Raw genomic sequence first — 20,212 nt, 5'->3', positions numbered from 1 at the left:
CTTGGATAAGTCTACCCTTTACTGAATGTGCTCCTTCTCATTATACCTTGAACCTTCAGAGTTGCTTCAGCTCTACTTTTTTTATGTGGAGCTTTTTCTCTTGCACTTCTTATCTGATTTACAACATCCCTTTATATACTTTAGCATTACTGAAGCTGAGTTCTGTCTGCTTATCTGATTCATCTTGCTGATAAAAGGTAGATAGGCCTTAATGAGAGAAAGAGAGACAGTTGAGTTCAGGAGTCTCAAAGAAGCAGCGTATGTTCAAAAGTACGGCAAGCTGTTTTATGCTGTGAATCTAAGTTCTACTCCAAGCTTGTCCCTGTTTTACTTTTTGAGAAGTGTATAAAGAGACATGTTTTCTGAGTCACAAAGTGAAATGTTGCTTATATTTGTATCATGTCACTATTTTTGGTTTGTTTTGCAAATCCTGATATTTCTCATTCTGTAACATCTCAAGTATCGAGACTAGAAAGAAGGCTATGTAAGCCTTGATGTTTAGTGTATCAGCAATACAGATTTAGAATCACTGACTTCTTCAGTGTTGGTTTGATTGGAAACTTTTTTTCAGAGTGAAGCAATGCATACTTTCCACTTGGAATTACTATTAATGACTGACTGTAATATTTCTAATTTAAAACAACTTTGCCCAGGAGTGGAAAGAGACATTATTTGATAAAGTGCTGATGACATTGTTATTATTAATTTATTTTTATTATTAACAGGTTTTTATGTTGCGTCGAGTCATAGTGGTTTGATATGAGAATTTTATCTGGTCATTATTGTTGGCTGCCATTCTTCCTTTTCCTTTCCTTGGTCTGAATTTCTTCCACCATTCTTCAGTGGGAAAGAAAGAGCTGCCGATTTAGAAGAACCTTTCCTACACTGAGCTGGGGTTTAAGAAGTCATTCCAGTTTAGAGTCATTCCATAATGAGTGTCTCTGCTATACTTTTGCTCCAGGAATATTTGTCATGTGTTGACACCACTTTCTGGTCTCAAGCACTACTGTTAATAGCTTGTAAGATATATGATTCTTCTGCCTTTGATAGAATTGTGTATGCCTTCTTTAGTTTTGCCTTGGACACTCTAATGTCAGTGCAGTTGTCTTGAACACCTACAGAAATACCATTTGACCTATTTTGACATGCACATAACAAATTTGTTCAGTTCTAAACAATCCTTGGCCTTTTCTGGCAAAGTCAATACAGGAAATTGCAGAACAGATGGCAGTCTATTTTGTGTCTAAGAATATTTAGAATGTTGCACACTTTTTAATATTAAGCCCAGCAATATTCTTTGCTTTCCAAGCTTTTAAAATTCCTACCATGAAAATAATTTTCCTGACAGTTTTATTCTTAATCAAATCATAGTTCAATTCAGTTTCAGCTTCAGCAATAAGGTTTTTATCAAAGGTTCTTGTGTGAAGCGTTAAGTAGTTAACTCAATGACTGGTTTTGCCTGTCCTAATGGAATATAATTTTCAGTGAAAGTGTGAATTGAAATCTGAAATAAAGATTGTTCTGCAGAAAGAATATGGTAACTCAGGGCCCCTTTCCAGTCTACTTTAGTTCAGCTGTAACATCCTTTTTTTCTCTGACTTGAAGTTTAAATACTGACAACTTCAGTCTTGCTTTTCTTAGCAAGTGCTATGGTTGAACAAATCCTATCATCCTGTTTGAAAATAAGTGTCTTTACGCTGCTGGAAGACAATATAGTAATTATAATATTTCTGAATGCTTTGTATTAACTTAAGACTTCTTATGCAAAGTTAATATTAAGACTGACCTTACTCATTAAGTATGAAAATGTGCTTCATTAAGATGCAAACTTGGTTGTAAAAGTCAGTATATACTTAGGACACTGCTCAAAAGTAATTTTAGACTGTATAACTTAAGTAAGCATACATATTGCACATAAAAAATACTGAACTATGATTCTCATATGTATTGTATGTTCATATGAATGGAGTACATTCATAGTTTACTTTGGACTGATTTTTAAATGAGAGACCAAAACATAGGTCAGCTGGATGCTGCTGTTGTAGTCTTCACGGCCACTGCTGTTCTTCCTTATGTTAGGGCTGATGTGTTGGGATCTTTGCATTTGCAATTCCTACTGAATCAAAAGAGCGATTCTCAAGGAGTTTAGTATTTCCATTGGGAGCTTAGGTTTTATTCCCAACTCTTCCTGCTTTGGAGCCATGGAAAAGTCATATGCTTTCTTTGTGCACTTATGAAATGAGGTGGATATTGCTGTTTATGAAATTAAATCAGTTATGACATAAGCAGGTAGGTGTATGGTCTAAGCTAATCATCTAAATACTTTCTGTATCCATTGAGAGGATAAAGGTGATGTGAGAGAGTAGTTCATCCCAGCTGAGACAGAACAGCTAAGGTGAATTGCCTCATGGAAGTTCCTCTCTCTTTCCATTGACTACAAAAGGAGCCTGGGCAGCTAGTATAGTCGAGATACCTGCCTTCTGGTGTACTAAGTTAGGTAAGATGACTGCCAGCCTTAAACTCAGTATTTGCAGCATTCACATATTAATACAGACAGATCAGTGATACGTTTTACCTCTAGGAAAGACTCCCAAGGATTAGCTACTTGTGCTAAAGGATGGATCAAAGAGGCTTTCACAGACAAGTGTAATGTAAATAATATATCTTATGCTTTAGAGATTTGTCTATATGTATTTGCAAAATGTCAAGAAGTATTACTAATATTTGAAATCAGAAACTGCATTTATTTAAAAAAAAGCTGTGCACTTGACAGCTGATATTTCATTAAAAACATAGTCCACTAATTAGGCACTATCAAAAGCTAAAGATTTTTTCCAAATTTTTTGTTTTAATACAGATTTTTTGAGATGAATGTTATAAAAAAAGCTATTAAAAAGAACCATTTTAAATGAGTGATAACCATATTGGAAAGGATGAGATGAGGGGTCTGTGATTTATTATTTCTCAGATGACATCCATCTGGATTCAGTAATCTTTCAGTAAAATCAAATGAAAGACCACAGCTTCTTCCTGTCCTTTTAAATAAAATTTTACTAAAACTAATCTTATTGAGGATTTAACTTAATTGTATAAATCAGTGATTTACCTGCTTTTAAGCCACCTTTATATCTTCTTGGAGGAAAGAGTAGGTGATTCTCTTCAACTTAGTGCCCATTGATCTTCCTAGTGAGCACAGCCTATTTTGATTCTGCCTTTTCAATCAAACTGCAGTGATAGACTTTGGAGAGATGCTTCCTAAATCTTAACTCATTTATTTGTAAGATGGAATTCGCAGTGTAAAAGCCTTGTCCGGGCAGTGTCCTGACAGCATCCTTTAACTCCACTTTTATCTTTTGCTGTTGGGAAGTGGAGTGGGAAGAGAGAGAAGTGCTTTGGTTTCCCTCCAATCTCCATTACGTTCTAATATATGCTTTCAGGAGGAGGATGTGTTTTCTTCAAAAACAAGTTGACATTAATAAATTCTCATCTTTTTGGGATGTGACATGAGGTGAAGACTTTCCTTTCTGTAAACACAAAGCTCATTCTTGCTTTTCTCAGTTTCCTGAAATCTCTGGTACAATCAAGTCTCACAGATAATCTGAAGGACTCTGCTCACATTAATTAAAATGTCAGTAGTCTGCCTGCCTCCATTTCCGCACCCGTGAAGGCATTGTGGTTCTGCCCCAAACTGTAAATCATTGCACAGACTTCTTTTACTTTAACCTAACCAAAAATATATCTGTGTCTATACTAGTATACACAGTGTCAGGGTTGTTGCATGCATGTCACCCATAGGCACTGGTCACTGAGTAGCACTGGTAGGAAGGGTGCTGGGGGATAGGAGGCACAGAGAGCTCACGCCAAACAGAGGTGCCAAGCTAAGAGTCAGCCTTGACTGAAGCTGACAGTGAAGAAGAGTTTGTGTTTGTGAGCTTGTTTGCTTGAGACGTGGGCATCAAGTGCAGAAGGGGATGAAACTGGGTGAGCACTCATAGAATACAAGAATATATAGAATACAAGAGGCTTAAGCTGAATGCTTTATATTCTCCTCCTCTGAAACTGAAATTTGTTCCTTCCCTGTCTACAAGAGCGTGAAGAACAGCTTCCCATACCAGCAAAGTGAAATCTCAGCCCTGTTTGGTTTAAGGACTTTTAAGAGGAGAATACTAACGAAAATAAAAACAGCAGTAAGGAAAGGGAAACTTTGCAGTAACTAAAAATAAAGGCCCACCACTTCATGAGATTGGTTATTGCATCTGTCCAAAGTTTGGAATTCCAGACACCAGGGTCAGGAGGTCGCCCAAAGGTTACTTTTCTCCCAGTCGAGAACAAACATAGCGGAACTGCACACCAGTGTCCTTTCCCAGCCCACTTGAAGAGTTGCCAAAGCTGCTTTTGGATGTGTTCGCAAGTGACGCAAAAATCTATTCTTAAACACAGACAGAATATACATCAGTCACTTAGCGCAGAAGGAAGCCATTAACATCAAAAGGGGTGGAGTAGAGAGGCTTTTTATATTGCCAACTGCTCTCATAAATTTAATGCTAAGTGGAAGAATGTAATTGATTCATGTGTGTTCTTTATCTCACGTGGAAGGCTAATGCATTTCTTTGGTTCAGCAGTGCAGTTGCAGAACTACATAAATAAAATATTGCAGAAAACCAAAGTCCAAAGCAAATGCCCTGCTTTTTTTTTTTTTTTTTTTTCCTGAACCACATTTCTGTAATTTTGGTTTGAAATACATAAGCAAACTGCTTTCTTCAGAAGTATTGAATTCCAGCTGTATTTCCCAAATGCTGCAAATAACATGGTAATATTTTAAATGCTTTACCATATTCAGTTTTAAATTGACTGTCATTATTAAAAAAAAAGTTAATTCTGCCAAATAATCCTAGTGAAAGTATGAAGTGTACCCAAAAAGAACAAAAACACTGTGACTCAGATTGTTTGTATCTGTTTTATTTAGGAGAATTTGTGGGAACTTATGTTTTATTCTCTTAATGTCTATCGTGCATTATTGCAGATGTTATAGGTAGACAACTTACTTTTAATAAGTCTTTGCAGAACCTAATATCCTTGCAGAACCTAACATTTCCCTGAAAGGCAAACAAAAATTTCATCCCAAGGCTTAATTAACTTGTGCTTTTGTACCTTTTAAATTTCATTTGGTGCAGTTAAGGTTGGCCCTTAATGATTGTTCTCTTGGATTCTTAGTTAAACACGTTAGGAGCAGCTGTGATACTTTGTAAAAAGAGATGTTTTAAATGAACCTACAAACAAGCTGGTTCAAGTTGCATACTTTGTATATCAGGTGCGTTCATCCATGCCATACACCCCGGACAGCACCTTAAACGTAGCTGATGAGCTTGTTAGCCAGCTTTGCGTGGCATGTGGCTCCCAGAGAGCTGGAGACAAGCTGTGACACTGTGCGGCAGCCAGGGAGAGCCTCAGTGAAATGCTGTGATCCCTTCCCAGCGTGTGACCCTGGGGCTGGGAGGGGGAAGTATTGATAGCTGTCCCCATCATGTGACAGCAAGTATGGACCCTGGGGCTTTGAGTAACAAACTGAGAAATCTGCAGAACAACAAAATTTAACGTACCATGTTTTTGCTTGTGATATGTGAAGGACCCTCACACGTCGCTGTTCAGTATTCTGTCTGCTTTGGATCTTGATCCCCTAGAGTCATCCTGCTGTCCTCCAACAGCCATCCTACCTCTGACACTCTGTCAGCAGTCTGAGGGTGCAGCTCATAGAAGGATTTTCACATACCAGGATTTTTAGTAGGATTCTAGGTATCTGAAGTATGAGCTGTGAAATACTGAGCCATTTCAAGCCCTGCTAGTCCACTTTCTAGAGCCTATGCAAAAATTAATGTGAGCTGTAAGACGAAACATTATGGAAAAATGGAAATACAGTTCCAGTCCTTTAGCATGTATTTATCTGTTCAGTTAAATTTATCCATCAACTTTGAAATGATCCAAGAGCATTCAGCCTACATTTTCCAACAAAATCCATGTCATGTTTTCTAAGTGTCTTAGGTTGCTAGAGTTGCAAAGGAGCTTCATAGAGATTTGATGTTGTCTCTTAAGTGGGCTTGAGATAAACACAAATCTGCTCTCCATTTACAGAGTAACGTCGTGTTGTTGCTGGATACAAACAATGGTGCCCTTCGCCGACTTTTGCTCTTACCAGGTGCTCAAGAGACTCCCAAGAAAACATCTTGGTGGAGCAGCAAGGAAGAGATGGTGAGAAGTAGCACCTAGCTATACTATATCAAATTAATTTGGCACTTAAAGCTCAATATTGGGAAAATTGTACTAGGGTGGTTTCTCTTACTGTTTTTAGGGCCTAAGCACTTAATTATTTCCTCCTGTGTATATTTAAATGCCTTACACAGAAAATAGCAGTTATGGAATTATGATAGATATATAAGTAAGTCATACTGCCTGAGAATATGTGTCTTTAAAAAAAATCCCTCTTTGGAGATAGAACTGGGAGTAACAGAATATTTTATTGCAAAGGATTATGTTCAAAATACCAAACTCAATTATGATGCAATTATGTGACTTGGGACAAGAGGGGATAGATAGCATTTTGAGACTCATAAATTTTGAGAGTAATAAATGTAGTGAGTGATTCTAAGTAAAGGAAAAAGGTGGTACACTTTCAAAGGAGTGAGGAGAACTCACTGAGGTTGATCTAACAAACCCTAACTGCTGTATGACATATTTTTATATAGAGCAACTACAAAATGTGCCGAGAATTTTCACACAAAAACTGGCTGGTGTTCTACAAAGAAGAAGGGTGAGAGTTAAATTACATGCTTGTATTATACTGGTTTTTAATAGACCTCCTCGTGTACAGCTGTATCTAATTATTGTTTTCCTGGCTTCCAATTTTACAGAAATTGCCTTATTGTATTAGATGTACTGGAGGGTCAAACTCATACCATCTCACTTCCAATCAAGCTCAAATCGGTTTTCCTGGTGGCTGAAGATCGGTGGCTGTTGGTGGAAAACCAGACAAATCGGTCAGTTAAGCCTGGTTTTCTTTATGGTATTTCTTGTTTGTGTTCAGGTTATGTTTAGGAGCTTCAATCCTGGTCTCAGACCATGTGGTGCCAGAAATCGTATTAGCACCAAATAAATTACGAATATTTGAACCCTCAGACCGATGTTTGCATGCACAGGTATCTCTCAAAAGAGCCACAAAAGTTGCTTTTTTGGCTTGCACGAATGGCTAGACACATACAGTTGGTGTTTCAGATGCAGATTTGGTGAAAGTGCAGGTAGGCATGCAAAGTAAAAAATGCAAAGGATATGCCTATTTAAATTTATGCCTCTGAAAATCTAGAGTAGGTTTGACTGTGTGCATGCTAATTCCTGTTTTTAAGAGGTGGTATTGATCTTTGGAAATGAGAATGTTAGTGGACTTAGCTTTGAAAGTACAGCTCCATAGTCCAGGATTAGTGCCTGCTTGCTTTATTTCATAGTCACATGAAAGAAATAATACTTTGCTTTCTTACTTTTATGTACATGCGCAGCAAATAAAAGTGTGTAAATAGTTCCCAGAAGGCAAATCTGCCTCTGGCTGGCTCACCCTCTCCTATCTCACAGATGTTTGGTAAATCATATTTATTTTTAGGAAAAGGTGTTGATAACCTTGTTATGTAAACATAGAATGGCTCTGTTATTTCAGAAAATTAAAGTTTTTGTTTAGAGTTACAGGTTTAATCAGGAATTATTATAAACATGTATCTTTTACAGGAAATTTCTTTTAACCAAGCGTGCCCATATGGAAGCTGAAGACAGTGAGGTTTGCCAGCTGTATGCACTGAGTGAAGAGCCAGCTGACATGGGATTTGGCTTAACAACAGGTATTGAATGCAAGCTTGGCTCGTTCTTTTTTTTTTTTTTAAATCATTTCTGTATTTGCAGCTGCACAAACAAGGCTCTTTTACTTTAAAGGTCTGAGTAACCTTCCTGATTTTTTTTCCTCCCCTTATCATGTTTGATTAATAATAATATTACATGAAGCATGACAGATTCCATGCTCAAACTTCAGGCTGTTTGAATAAAGTAACTTTGTTTCATTGTAACATTTTGTAGCCTCAGTTATGGACTTTTAGGAGATCCACAAGAATATAGGATGGAAAAGAACAGAAGACAGCTAGGCAGGAATTAGAACATAGGAGTAGAAGGGATGAAATATGTTGATGAGTCCAGTCTGTACACTGTTGTAGGTGTGCTATACACATTCAGATGAGCTAGAAGACATTTTCGAACCCCAAAATATGTAAGAATATATTTTTCAAAACATAGAATAGGCATACTTTTAATACAGAGCAAAAGCCACAGTTTATAAAAGTGTGCAGGAGGTCACTGAAGCCATCACACCTGTTTTATAAAATAGGGGGAATTTGTTCAGTGAAATTCACAGATGATGCTAGGAAGTGAAGCATGCCTTATGCTACAGAAAAAGGCAGAAACTGTCAATGGTCATCATTCTGCCCAGTAAGGAAATGGGATAGCATGTCTACCTTCAGATTTGATGGCATTTTCAACCCTGAGCATTTGGTCAAGGTACACAAAATCTTTACTTTGTTTAATACCACTGGAAGTATATACGCATCCTACCTAACAGTTTATAGGCTTTGGCCTATCCACAGTGTGTCTAAGAGAGAAAGGAAAAATAAAGAAATAACTTTATGTATATTAAAGGGTGAAAAATTTCTTCTTGATCCTTGTGGCTGACAAATATAAGTATGAAAAATAAGATTAACATAGTGTAAACATGATACAAGCAAATATTATTGACAAACAACAAATAAGGCTTATTTTACACAAACATCAACAAATTGGATACCAAGGACTTATCACAGCTTAAATATCCAGAATCTTTTTTATCTGTTGTACAGTTTACTCTATCAACTTATCGAGCTCCATCAGAAAGCAGTAGTTTCCTTCCTCCTACTACCTTATTTAGAAACCATTATAGAATATCATTCCTCAGATGGGTAGAAACCTTATTATAATTTCCAGTCTAGAAGTACTTGTGAGCAATTAATAGCTGCCTGCTTTTCATGCTATTTTTATCCTCTATTATCTTTTTTTTTAATCTTCCAATATAATAAGTCATCATATTCCCTTTTCACTTCTTCCAAATCATTCACTAAACCCAGAACATAACATCTTCAGCCTGTTCTCACTCTTGAGGCAGAACTTGTGGAGAGGAATTAAGAAAATGTAGACCAGTTTGGGTTTTCCACTGACCCAAACCAGTAGCCCATTCATCCTCTGAAGAAGGAAAGATTTTCTCCTGCTGCCAGGTAAAGGAGATAGAGTGCTGATTCAAGAGAAGCAGTGTATGCTGCAGAGCTAAAGATACTGGGTTCTGACTGTGTTGATAATTTGAGGCAAAGTAAAGGGTTGTTACATTTGCACAGAATAAAATTTGGTTTTCCTTAGCTTAAAAAGAAAGAAAACTAGACCATTATTACCATAAATCTCTTATGAATAACATAAATATTTGATTGCAAAGCCAGAGACAGTCACCAAGAAATGTCAAATTGACACTTACGGTGCAAACCCACATTTTGCCTCTTTGTGCATTTGCACGCTAGCAATCTTTAATGATATGATCACATGCTGTTCTATTCCACAGGCTTTCTCCCTTGTTTGCATAGTAGAGGGCAAAATTAAGTGTTACAAATACCTACAAAACTAGTATTTCCTGATATAAGCATTTAACTTTAGAAACATAACATTATTTCCTGACTTTTTTTTCTATGTTATAGTGCGGTATAATCACATTTTCTGCTTTTTAGTAAATTTATGTTCAAAATAGTAGCAATGATTAGTGCTCAGCACTGATACAGTTAATATTGTTTCCCATTGCACATCTGGATTTAATGACTTTCATTTTGTTTAATTTCTCTGTTTAGCGTCAGAACTGTGTGCGCCGCATGCAGTTTCAAGTGACCAGCTATCTTCAGAAAACCTCAGTGCAGCTGTGGGACAAAAGATCAGCTCCCCCAACAGGATTTTCTCAGATGAACATAATTACGCTACTATTGTTATTGGTTTCCCAGACCTCTTGGTAAATATTCAGCATTATTATACAATGAAGTAATATGATCTCATTTATTCTGTAACCAGAATACAAGCACCTGTTTACCAAATGATATGGAGGAAGGAGGGAATGACAGTAAGTGATAAATTTGTGGAATGTTTGTTATTTGTTCCGATAGTCTAATCTAAAAGGACTTCAGAGGAGTTTGAAAAAATAGAAGAAACCAGTCAACATAATATCCAGTGTAGACAAAATTCATTGTAGGTGAATTCCAGATATTGCTGGTTAGAGGAATATTTTGTAAATAATGTGCTTCGATAGATCTTTAATTAAATATAACTACTCAGAAAGAAGATAGTCATTTTGGACTATTCAGTTTGACCTTTTTGCTCAGTATGCAGCCTCTATCAGGACTATAGATTTAAGAGGAAGAAACAAGCTATAGAAAATGGAAACAAAGCTATAACGCCCTTCACTATTTAATGTTGTGATTAAGTATAAATACTGCATGTAGTTGTGCTCACTCTGTTTCCAAAAATCCTGTGACATAAATAGAAAAGGACCAGAAAGGAAAGTGAAACTTAACAGTTTACTGACTAAGGCTGTAGCAAGGAGTGGAGACAAACACAGAGGACATAAAAGAGGTACATTTAATTCTTTGAATGTATTTATGTTTACTGTTTAGTGATACATCAAGAGGGAGAATAAATGATTGTATGTCATGTTTGCATAATGTGTTGGTGCAAATTAGAAAATTTCACTATTAACCAGAATGAATTTTGGAAAAGCCAAATGACAGAAAAAAATACGCTGAAATCCAAAATGTTTCAGGAAAGTACCATTGATAGTAGGACATTCCCTGTGTCCTTGCAGTTAGTTTTTGAGTTTTATGTGATTTAGATTTATATTACCAGATTGATTGTACTTGCTCTTTATTTCATGTGTATGTTAAAAAACAGCTATGAGTTCATTATTAGGCAAAGGAGGCAACCTAGAAGAGGGAGTGCTACAGATGCTACACCCCTCAATACTGATACTGCTGCCAGATCACTTTGTTCTCCATGATTTAGACTGTGGCCTTGTCTTTCCAGATATGTGGCTTTAAGTGTGGTTTTAATGTGTTTACCTGTGAATGTTGAAGAATGAATGCTAAAGGTGAATCTAGGGGTGGAAAAAAACTCCAGATTCAGACCCCTAAGTCCCCTAAGTTTGGGTGTTGATGATGTAGCTGTTTACATATGAGCAAGGTATCCAAGCTCTTAGTTACAGTAGCAGTGTTCAGTTGACCAAATGTAGAGGTATTAAGATCAAATGATTTGCTTTCTAGACCCTATTGACTATATGGGAGATGAAGCATCTGGCTCACCTGTAGATACCTGTATTTATGTCTCTGAACATGGAGCCAAGTCCAAGCCTTAGTGTCTACTTTTGGATTCAGGACTGAAATATCTGTTTGCATTTATCTAGAATAATGAGAATTTAGATTATAGTAATAGTTCATTACATTAAACCCTTCTATGTAGTTTGGTTCCAGATGAGTCTATTTCAATGCTTTCTGCTTCTGGTTGAATATAAAAAAAAATGTTGATTCAGCTCCAAATCGTCAGCCTGACTTACTGAAGCTTGTATAGGTGGTCTGTTATTTGTCACTGCTTTATAGGTAGTTTTAATGACAAAATAATCCAGGTGTTTTCCTTGTCCTGTGGTGACATGAGAAGTAACCACAGTAGCTACATTTGATTTGAAATTGGATATGAAGTGGAATTCATCACAAAAAGTTTGTTCATAGGTTCAGTAATGGAAATTTTTGTTCAATAGAATCCTTTTCTCTTGCAGTCTCCCAGTGAAGTGTATAGCTGGAAAAGAAACTCCTCTCTGAGTCGCAGATATGCTTCTCCTTCTGATCCATTTTATTATGGAGCCCGGAGGAAAACAGGAGCTGCAAAACAAACCAATTGTGTAACTTTACTGGCTTCTAATCAAATAGTCAGAATTTTAGCACCTGGAGATGTGCCTTTGAAAGACATTTACCCAAAAGGTAAGAGGTTCATATACTTCTGTTGCAACAACTATACACAGTTGGTTTTGTTTTTCAAACTGCAATTGCTCATGAAATTTTACAAAGCATTTTTAAGGAATTATAAAGCAAGTATCTGAGGAGAAAAGAGAGTAGTCACATGCATTTTGCTAATTTTAAAATTAATTCAGACCTTACTAAATGTGCAAAATTGTACCTCTGAGGAATGAATTGGCTGCCTGCACTGTGAATATCCCAATAGATGGGATCTCACTGCTCACACTGGGAGCCAGCTACAGGGATGTGATTGTGCCAGTTCAGCAATGAGCCTGCACCAGTATTCCCAGCTTGTGCTCAGTGCCAGACAGACACACAGGTTACAATTATAAGAACTGCCTTATTTGTGAAACCGATTGTCTGGCTCAATTTTCTGTTGCCCTCATGGGCAACAGGAGAGGCTACCTAGCAAGCGCATGTGAGCCCGGCCACTTTCTTCAGTTTCTTTCCCCTCATACTTCCTCAATCTTGACAATTGTTTTATTAGGGATGTTGGAGGGGACATCCCTGCCTCAGCCTTTTAATCTCCTTTTATGGATTGTCCATGAATTTGTCTGGGCCCTTTTTGAACTTGTCTCTCTCCACAGCAAGTTCACAAGTTCACTACTGTCTGTCTGTGATGAACACAAAAGTGCCCCTCCTTCTAGCATTGCAGCGTTCAGTGTTTAACAGTTCTGCATTCATCTGAACTATCCCCTTCACGATTTTATAAACCTCAGTCACATCTGCCCTCTGCCTTCTCTGGAGACTGAAGAGACCCAGGCTTTTTAGTTCTTGTCTTGTACAAGAGCATGAACACCATTCACGTATAGCAAAACTATCCTCCACTTGTACACTGATAAAACAGGTGTAAGCTGTGGACCTTCAGACATTTTTATGCTGCCATGCCAAGCTTTCTGTTACCATTGTATCTTTACCTTCTCTAGCCAGAGTGCCTAAAAATGCTCTAAATACTGCCAAATCACAGAATTTGTGAGTTTTGCATTAATTACTTCTAGAAGTCTCCAAAGAAAGATCACTATCAAAAGAAAAAAATCTGAAATGCTCATTTATTGTAGATTGGCAGTTTACAGAAGAAGCTTTCCTGATTTGTGTTATTCTAAATTAACCCACTTTTCAGAAATAAACAATTTAATATATCTGCCCTTGTTTAACACAGATTAGCTTCCCTTGTAGAGAATTCCTTTTATTTATTACAAAAAGGATAGAAAAATAGTTGGCTGAAAATATTTACTAGACTAAAGAAGCAAAATCAAGGATATAAACAGGATAGAAAAATGGAGTCACCTAGATTTGCAAAGGAATGGTTAATTTCTGAAAAGTTTAAACTACATAAAACATAGTTAGAGTTAGCATGAATATCTTCAAACTAATTACGCCACCTCAAGCTGTAATGCTGTCATACTTCATAAACTATTAAATAATCAGGCTGGGTCAGTTTTTTGCAGGCAGACTGAAGTGGATGGTATAAGAATTCAGAAGGGATATCTTCTAAGTTTTTGTTCAATTTGTTTACTCATTTGGGAGGGAAGGAGGGATACAGTGCTTCCAAACAAGACCTAAAACTGAGATCTTTCAGCAGGTATTTATAAAAACATTTTAAGTTGCTGTGGCATATTAGCAATTTAGAACACTACAGTAATATAATTAAAAAACAGGGAATATTTTTCATGAAGGGAAGAAGCCTGGATACCAGTGACCTGAGCAAATTCTGTGTCTGAGATTTGGCTTCTGTCTGGCCAAGTGATTTCATTTATATCAGCTGAACAAGATATTAACTTTTCCCCTCAAGTATGGTGAAATTTGCTCATGAATAGTGATAGATGGCTTTAAATTTGTAGAAAATTTTATGAGATATAGTTTGTAATGTGCTTTGGGGCCGTGTAAGTTGAAAGATTCAAGGCCATCTTTAAGATCATTATTGATTTTTCTTTTCCAAGTCACGTTTGAATTTATGAATTGCAGAAATTGATCTTAACTGAATCATTTTTAATGTGACCTTACTGATATGATTAAATTAGACTTGAGCAGGACTCTAGGTTTTCTATTTAGCCTTTTTTCAGGACTTCAGACTTTTTTCTTTTTTCTGTACATAGTTAGTTTTCCCCATGGAGGAGGAACTATGAGTGGAATCCTGAAGAGACCTGTGCTATTCAGCATGTTCATGAGAAACCTGGAAAAATGAACAAACAATGAAGTGACATTGTTTGTTGGTGATCCTGAGTATTCTCCATGGTAGAATGGATTCACCGTGAAGAATTACAGGACTACAATGCTGACTATGCAATAAAATGGCAGATGAAATTCAGCCTTGATAAATATAAAGTAATATACGTGAAGGAAGAAAAACAATCCTAATTCCCCATCTAAAACAATGGGCTGTGAACTGACCACTACATCTCAGGAACATGATTTTGATGTTATGTAGATAGTTCCATTAAAATATCAGTTCAAATCTGAGTAGCAGTCAAATGTTAAGAATTATTAAGGGAGGAGCAGAGAAGAGAGAAATTCTTTGTGAATGTCCAAAATCTTTCCATGTGAAAAAGGGGAGAGAGAAGGAAAGGAAGACATGCATTCATGCACACGCTGGGAAGGTGAGATTATATGATACTAGTTTTTACTGTGCCTGATTGAGATCCAGTATTTGCAACCTCTTCTGCTAGGCTGTTGTTTCTTCTGGAGTTTGCCTCTCCATCTTACTGATTCACAGACTATTTAATTGAATGTAAGTGTAACAGCTACCAGTAGCTGCTTAACATACTGCTGTGGAGCCTTGGAGATTTGGGTATTGCCCATTCCTGACTGTGCTATGTAACTCATAGTGGCCTGTAGACAATTCTTCTGTGCTGTTGTTTTTGCACTGGAAACCTATAGTTGCTTGCCTGAAAATAAGTTGTGTAAGGCTTCATTCTTAAGCCTTTGGATCCTCTCCTGGGAGATGTTAGAAGCGAAGGCATCTTGTTACGTAGAACTGAGCAAGTGGCAGTCCCTTGACGTTCTTGCACTAACTTCTTATGTTGCTTTGAGAAGTTGTTTAATGTTCTTGCTTCAGTTTGCTTATCTATCAGGCTTTTTTCCCCATCTTCTTGGACAACTGGTCAGTTCTGGCACACAGCCTTCCATTTCTATTAATAATTCAAAGTGCTCAGCCAAACTCCAGCACGCTCCAATACTTATTACCCAAGCTGTTCCAGGAACAACAAGCAAAGAAATTGTTTCCTTTATGTTTTATTGGAACTGTAAACTAGGGTAGTAGTGATGTTTGAAAAAGAAACTAGCCAGATAGATATATGGCCACAGAATATAAACTCAGACAAGATCATGGCAGAATCCGAGAAGTAAATATTAATGTTTACTCTAAAAACAAGGCTATAGAAATGAGGGCTACTTGAGGGCAAATATTTACTTTGCTTCTTAGCAGTCTCCGTATATGAATTGAAAATAACAGACTATTACTGAGTGTATACTCTTGATTAGTTACTGGAACGACATGTAGCGTAACACACGGAATTACAGAAATAACCTCAATATGTCATCTAGTCCACCTGTTTGTATAGGAATAGGATGACATATATTAGGCTCTTCTTCACTGATGTTTGTCAAACCTTTATCTTAAAAACCTCAATTGAAGGAGATTCTAAAGTTTCCCTGAGTGGCCTATTGCAATGCTTCACTCTCCTTATATTATGAAAGTTTTTCCTAGTATCCAGTCTTTTTTGCTGTAAAAGAAGCTGAATTATTCATCTTACGTCCACCCAATCAGGGTAATACTGCCTTCTTTATGGAAGTCTTTTAAATACTATGGGACATGTGTTTTATTTTTCCTGTAGTCCTTTTTTTTTTAGACCAAAAAGTTTGTCCCTTAAATTTGTCCTTACAGTCCATCTGTTCTAAACTTCTCACTATATTCATTATCACCCCTGGCATTTTCTCATGTGTTTACATTTTCGTTTGAGTTTGATGTCTAGACATAGGCTTAGGTATTCTTCTCCCCCAGGCCTCAGCAGAACAGTCACTGCACTTGTTTAGATCATATTAATATATTCATATTTGTTACATGTTACATATTTGTAATATGTATGTTAATACATTCATATTAATATAAGACCTGACTTTTTTTTCTGCTCTGGCAGCAGCATAGCCCCACTGATTCGTACTTTGTATGTTGTTCACTGTAAGATCTTTGACTGCCATACTGAGGCCTGGGCAGTTTTTCCTGTGTTGCATTTAAACTTTTGCTTTCTCTTCCTTTAGCTTCCTATTCTGCAGTCCTTTGTCTTTTCCTAATTTAATTTGGTTGATTTGTGTTATCTCTCTAATCTATCAAAGTAATTTTTAATGATTTTATGGTTCTATCTCTTCTTGTTCAGTATCATCTACACATTCTAGATCTTCATCAGAACTTTTAATGTGCATTTTATTCTCCATTTACCACCCAGAGAGAGCACATTTGTAAACATTAACACAATCTAGGCAAACCAGAAAGTGCTGTCACCCACAAACCTGTAACTTTTCCACCATTTGTTTTTGCTACTTCCTCTGTGTTTGATATTTATATTTTTTACAAAAGATCAATAAGGTCAGCAGATATGCTACTGTAGCTAGCCTAGGGTGCTCTTGTGGGTTATTTTTTACTTGTTCGAATGTTAGATCCCTGTACACCTCTGATGTTACTGCTCCTTTGTGTGTGTGCTGTGTGCAAGCACCAATACTTCTGCAGGTAGGTAGCAACAGGCTCTTCTTCAGCTCAAGTAAGTGAGAGATATGCTGTTCCAGATAAAATCTAGAGTTTTATCTATTGAGAGTGATGTTTTGTATCCATACCATGTAGTGTGATTCAGTCTTCTGGTTTCCCTTCTGCAGAGCTTAGTCCTCCTACTCCATGCAGGTGACTGAAAAGCCACTCTGAGCCCAGGCAGAGTATGCTCACGTGTCTGCAAAAGCCGGTATAGACAGACAGACACATATGCACACACGGACACACACTGTCTCTCATGTATTTCTGAGGGAGGAAGCCTAGTATTAGCAACAGACAATCATTAAACTGTCTCACAGACTAAATAGTAAATGCCCGGTAGTCTAGGGCTGCTTACTATAAATTTATTTAAGCCTTTGTATACTGAGAATCTACCTGCAAGAAAAGTGGTTCAATGTAAGGCAGAAACACTTGGTTTGATATTCAGGTGGGAATTATAAGCACACAGTTTCAAAATGTTCCTCAATACACTTTTTAAGTCAGACATACAGCTGACATTATCTTCTATGACAGAAAAAAAGCAGTGACTTAGGGATTGCAATAATGCCTGATTGGTGCTTTTGAGAGTAGGACTATATTTGTGAGTAATTTTGACATCTGCTGTACAAATACATTGCTCTTTTGCAGTTGTGCCTGCCTGGTTGCTGAGTATCATAATAGTAAAACAATTCAGTGTTTGCAAGTTACACTCCTGTGTTGAATGTGAAAGCTTATCATTTTCTGACAGGTACTCTATAATGAAATGCTTAAATTCAATCTGCTAAATGCAAATGCAATAACCAGTTAATCATGCAGCAGGAAAATAACATGTTTGTTGATTTTTAGATGTCACTCCGCCACAAACTGCTGGATACTTGGAAGTAACAGATCTCAACTCAAAGAAAATCAAATATATTGCTATTCCTAGGTAACTGATTTATTGATTAAAGCAGTCTCTTGTCTTACAGGAAGAGCAAACAGAATTTAGTTTGTATTATTACTTCAGGATAAACAAATATGACTCTGATGTAGAAAGTCAGTATTTACTTCATATCAGATTGCTGAGTGTTGTGGGAATAATTCATACCCAATGTGTAAAATTCTGCAACTATTTAGCATATTGTTTGTCAAAAATTCATATCTATTTGCTAGCTGATACCATTGAAAATGTGGTAATTAATTAGTTAATATCAAAGGTAGCTTTGTCTTCTGATTATCCTATTCACTTCCTTTTCCCTCTTCACCTACTTTATGCTCTGTCTTTTCTCTTTTCGTTTTGCTATCATTTTATGCTATCTTTCTTTCCCATTTTCTGCATCTTTAGTATCAAACAGAGACAGGCAGGATTATCCTGCGTTAGATGTTAGGAAACCAGGAAACAAGTTCTGCTCCAACATAAAGTTCACATTTGAAATCACTCGTGCTTCTCTGTTTTTTTATTTCCCCTTTGTAAAATATGCATCACTTCCCTCACAAGAATTTTAGATGATAAATAGATTGAAGTAGTCAGCCTATATGGCCTCTGCGTGGTTTTAACATTTACCTGTCACCATTACAGAGCATATTCACAAATATTTTATGTTTTAAAAGTATATTTGGGTACAAATTGTAATTTTCCACAATAATAGTAATAATAATAATAATAAAAGATTTCTGCTTTAAATAGAAGCCTCTCAACATCCCACATGTAAGGAGCATGTATATGAGACACACACATCGGGAATTTTATACTGATTTTTCTTTTTAGAATCCTGTCCTGTATTATCTTTGACAGTATTATTTGATTCTCTTTTAAAGGAATTCTGCTTCATTAATTATATGTTGAATTTTTGAATTAATAGAGAACTAATAAAGTCTAATTATTTATCTCTACTTTTTGTAGCATATATAATTTGTGGACAGTCTTAATTTCTTCAAAAATGGATAGTGAATGGGTTTCCTCGAATTACTTGCAACCTTAACACAGTCTTCCTTAAGAAGACATCTTTGTTTCAGAACTGTTCTTCACTTTATAATTGATCCATTGGCCTACATCTTGTACAGTCATTCAGAAATGTAAGGCATTAATATATATAGAGAGAACAACACTTTACACAGTGACTTTATTAGAAACTGCAAAGCCAAACTTCAGCATCATGAGCCTTAAGCTAATACGAGGATTTAAGCTACTTACCACAAAATAAACTTAAGCGCAAGTCTTGATTTAAAAAAAACTCCATTAGGAAGTGATAAAGAGACTTTTCATATATATGAATAATTTTGAGTGAAAACCTAAATACTTTCCTCCTTTCTGCAACAGTTAGTCTGGTCAAATGCTAAGATATCTTGTCTTCAGTTGAATTATTACATGGCAATTTCAGTCTTAGAGGCATATGTGTTTATTTTACATTGGGGTCTCTTTCCTACAAAGTGTCTTCTAAAATAATATTAATTTTTTTCTGATGCTAGTTCCCAGTTTCAAACTCATATTAATAAACAAGACATAGGAAGGTATTTCAGTTTCCCATTTTGAGTGTAAGCATTCAAGCTAGTCAGGAAAGCATCCTGTCTCTTAGGGAAACACTTATACATGTGGTTAGTTTTAATTAAGTAATTAAGTTCCATTCATTTCATTAGGGCTTCAACCTAACTGTGTTTTCCTGAATCCAAGTGTTATTGCTTCCTTTCTCTTCCACAATTATTAGCCTCACATTAATTAGTGCCAGTTGCCAAGTCATTATGTGTGCCATTAACAGTACTGAAAAAGTACAAAGAATCTTTTCTACTTTATCCAAATTTGCCTTCATATTATATGGCTATTAGATCCCCTGTTTCAACAGTGTTTATCTGCAAGTCTGCAAGTTGACTGCCTGTTTAAAACAGTGCTGAGATTCTCTGCACCCAAAGCTGTGCTGTCTTTAAATGAGTATTTAAATCTTCTTTTGTTAAAGCACTCGAGAGAGGTCGTTCTTTAAATTGATAGAAAGATATTTTCCTCAGTGTCCAGGTCATGTTCTTTTCTTTTTCTTTTGTACTTTTATGTTTCACTGTAACACATTTTTTAAATTTTCCATATACTTTATAATTTTCCTTAAGGACTGATCTGCTTGAGACAGATGGGATATAACCGTGGGTTAGGCAGCATGTTCCCTTTCAGCCTGGTCTTTTATAGTGCTTGCATTAATATGCAGGTATCTTTCAGTCTCTTCCAGTTTCAATAGGTAGCATGTTTCAGATAAAATAGTGTGTTTGCAGGGCTTAGTTATGGTTCCTTTTGGAATGGGGATATAATTTATTTTAATTGCCACCTTATCTACAGAAATTTAGAAAAAAGCCTCACTCTTCAACC

General features: G+C 36.4%; 1 protein-coding gene across 5 annotated transcripts in view; it reads left to right on the top strand.

Moving 5' to 3' along the window:
- The window catches only part of VWA8 (von Willebrand factor A domain containing 8), a 187,204-nt gene that overhangs the window by 123,386 nt on the left and 43,606 nt on the right, over positions 1–20,212 (top strand). For all 5 annotated transcript variants that reach the window (XM_026099176.2, XM_064504817.1, XM_064504816.1 and 2 more), the window contains 7 exons: positions 6,130–6,246; positions 6,741–6,805; positions 6,906–7,031; positions 7,768–7,877; positions 9,945–10,099; positions 11,909–12,110; positions 17,731–17,812. In XM_026099176.2, coding sequence (XP_025954961.2) covers positions 6,130–6,246; positions 6,741–6,805; positions 6,906–7,031; positions 7,768–7,877; positions 9,945–10,099; positions 11,909–12,110; positions 17,731–17,812 — 857 coding nt within the window. The remainder of the gene's footprint in view (positions 1–6,129; positions 6,247–6,740; positions 6,806–6,905; positions 7,032–7,767; positions 7,878–9,944; positions 10,100–11,908; positions 12,111–17,730; positions 17,813–20,212) is intronic.

The sequence above is a fragment of the Dromaius novaehollandiae genome, chromosome 1 (assembly GCF_036370855.1).
Source record: "Dromaius novaehollandiae isolate bDroNov1 chromosome 1, bDroNov1.hap1, whole genome shotgun sequence".
NCBI lineage: Eukaryota > Metazoa > Chordata > Aves > Casuariiformes > Dromaiidae > Dromaius > Dromaius novaehollandiae.
The sequence above is the reverse complement of the archived record's forward strand: the minus strand, read 5'-3'. Positions and strand labels throughout refer to the sequence as shown.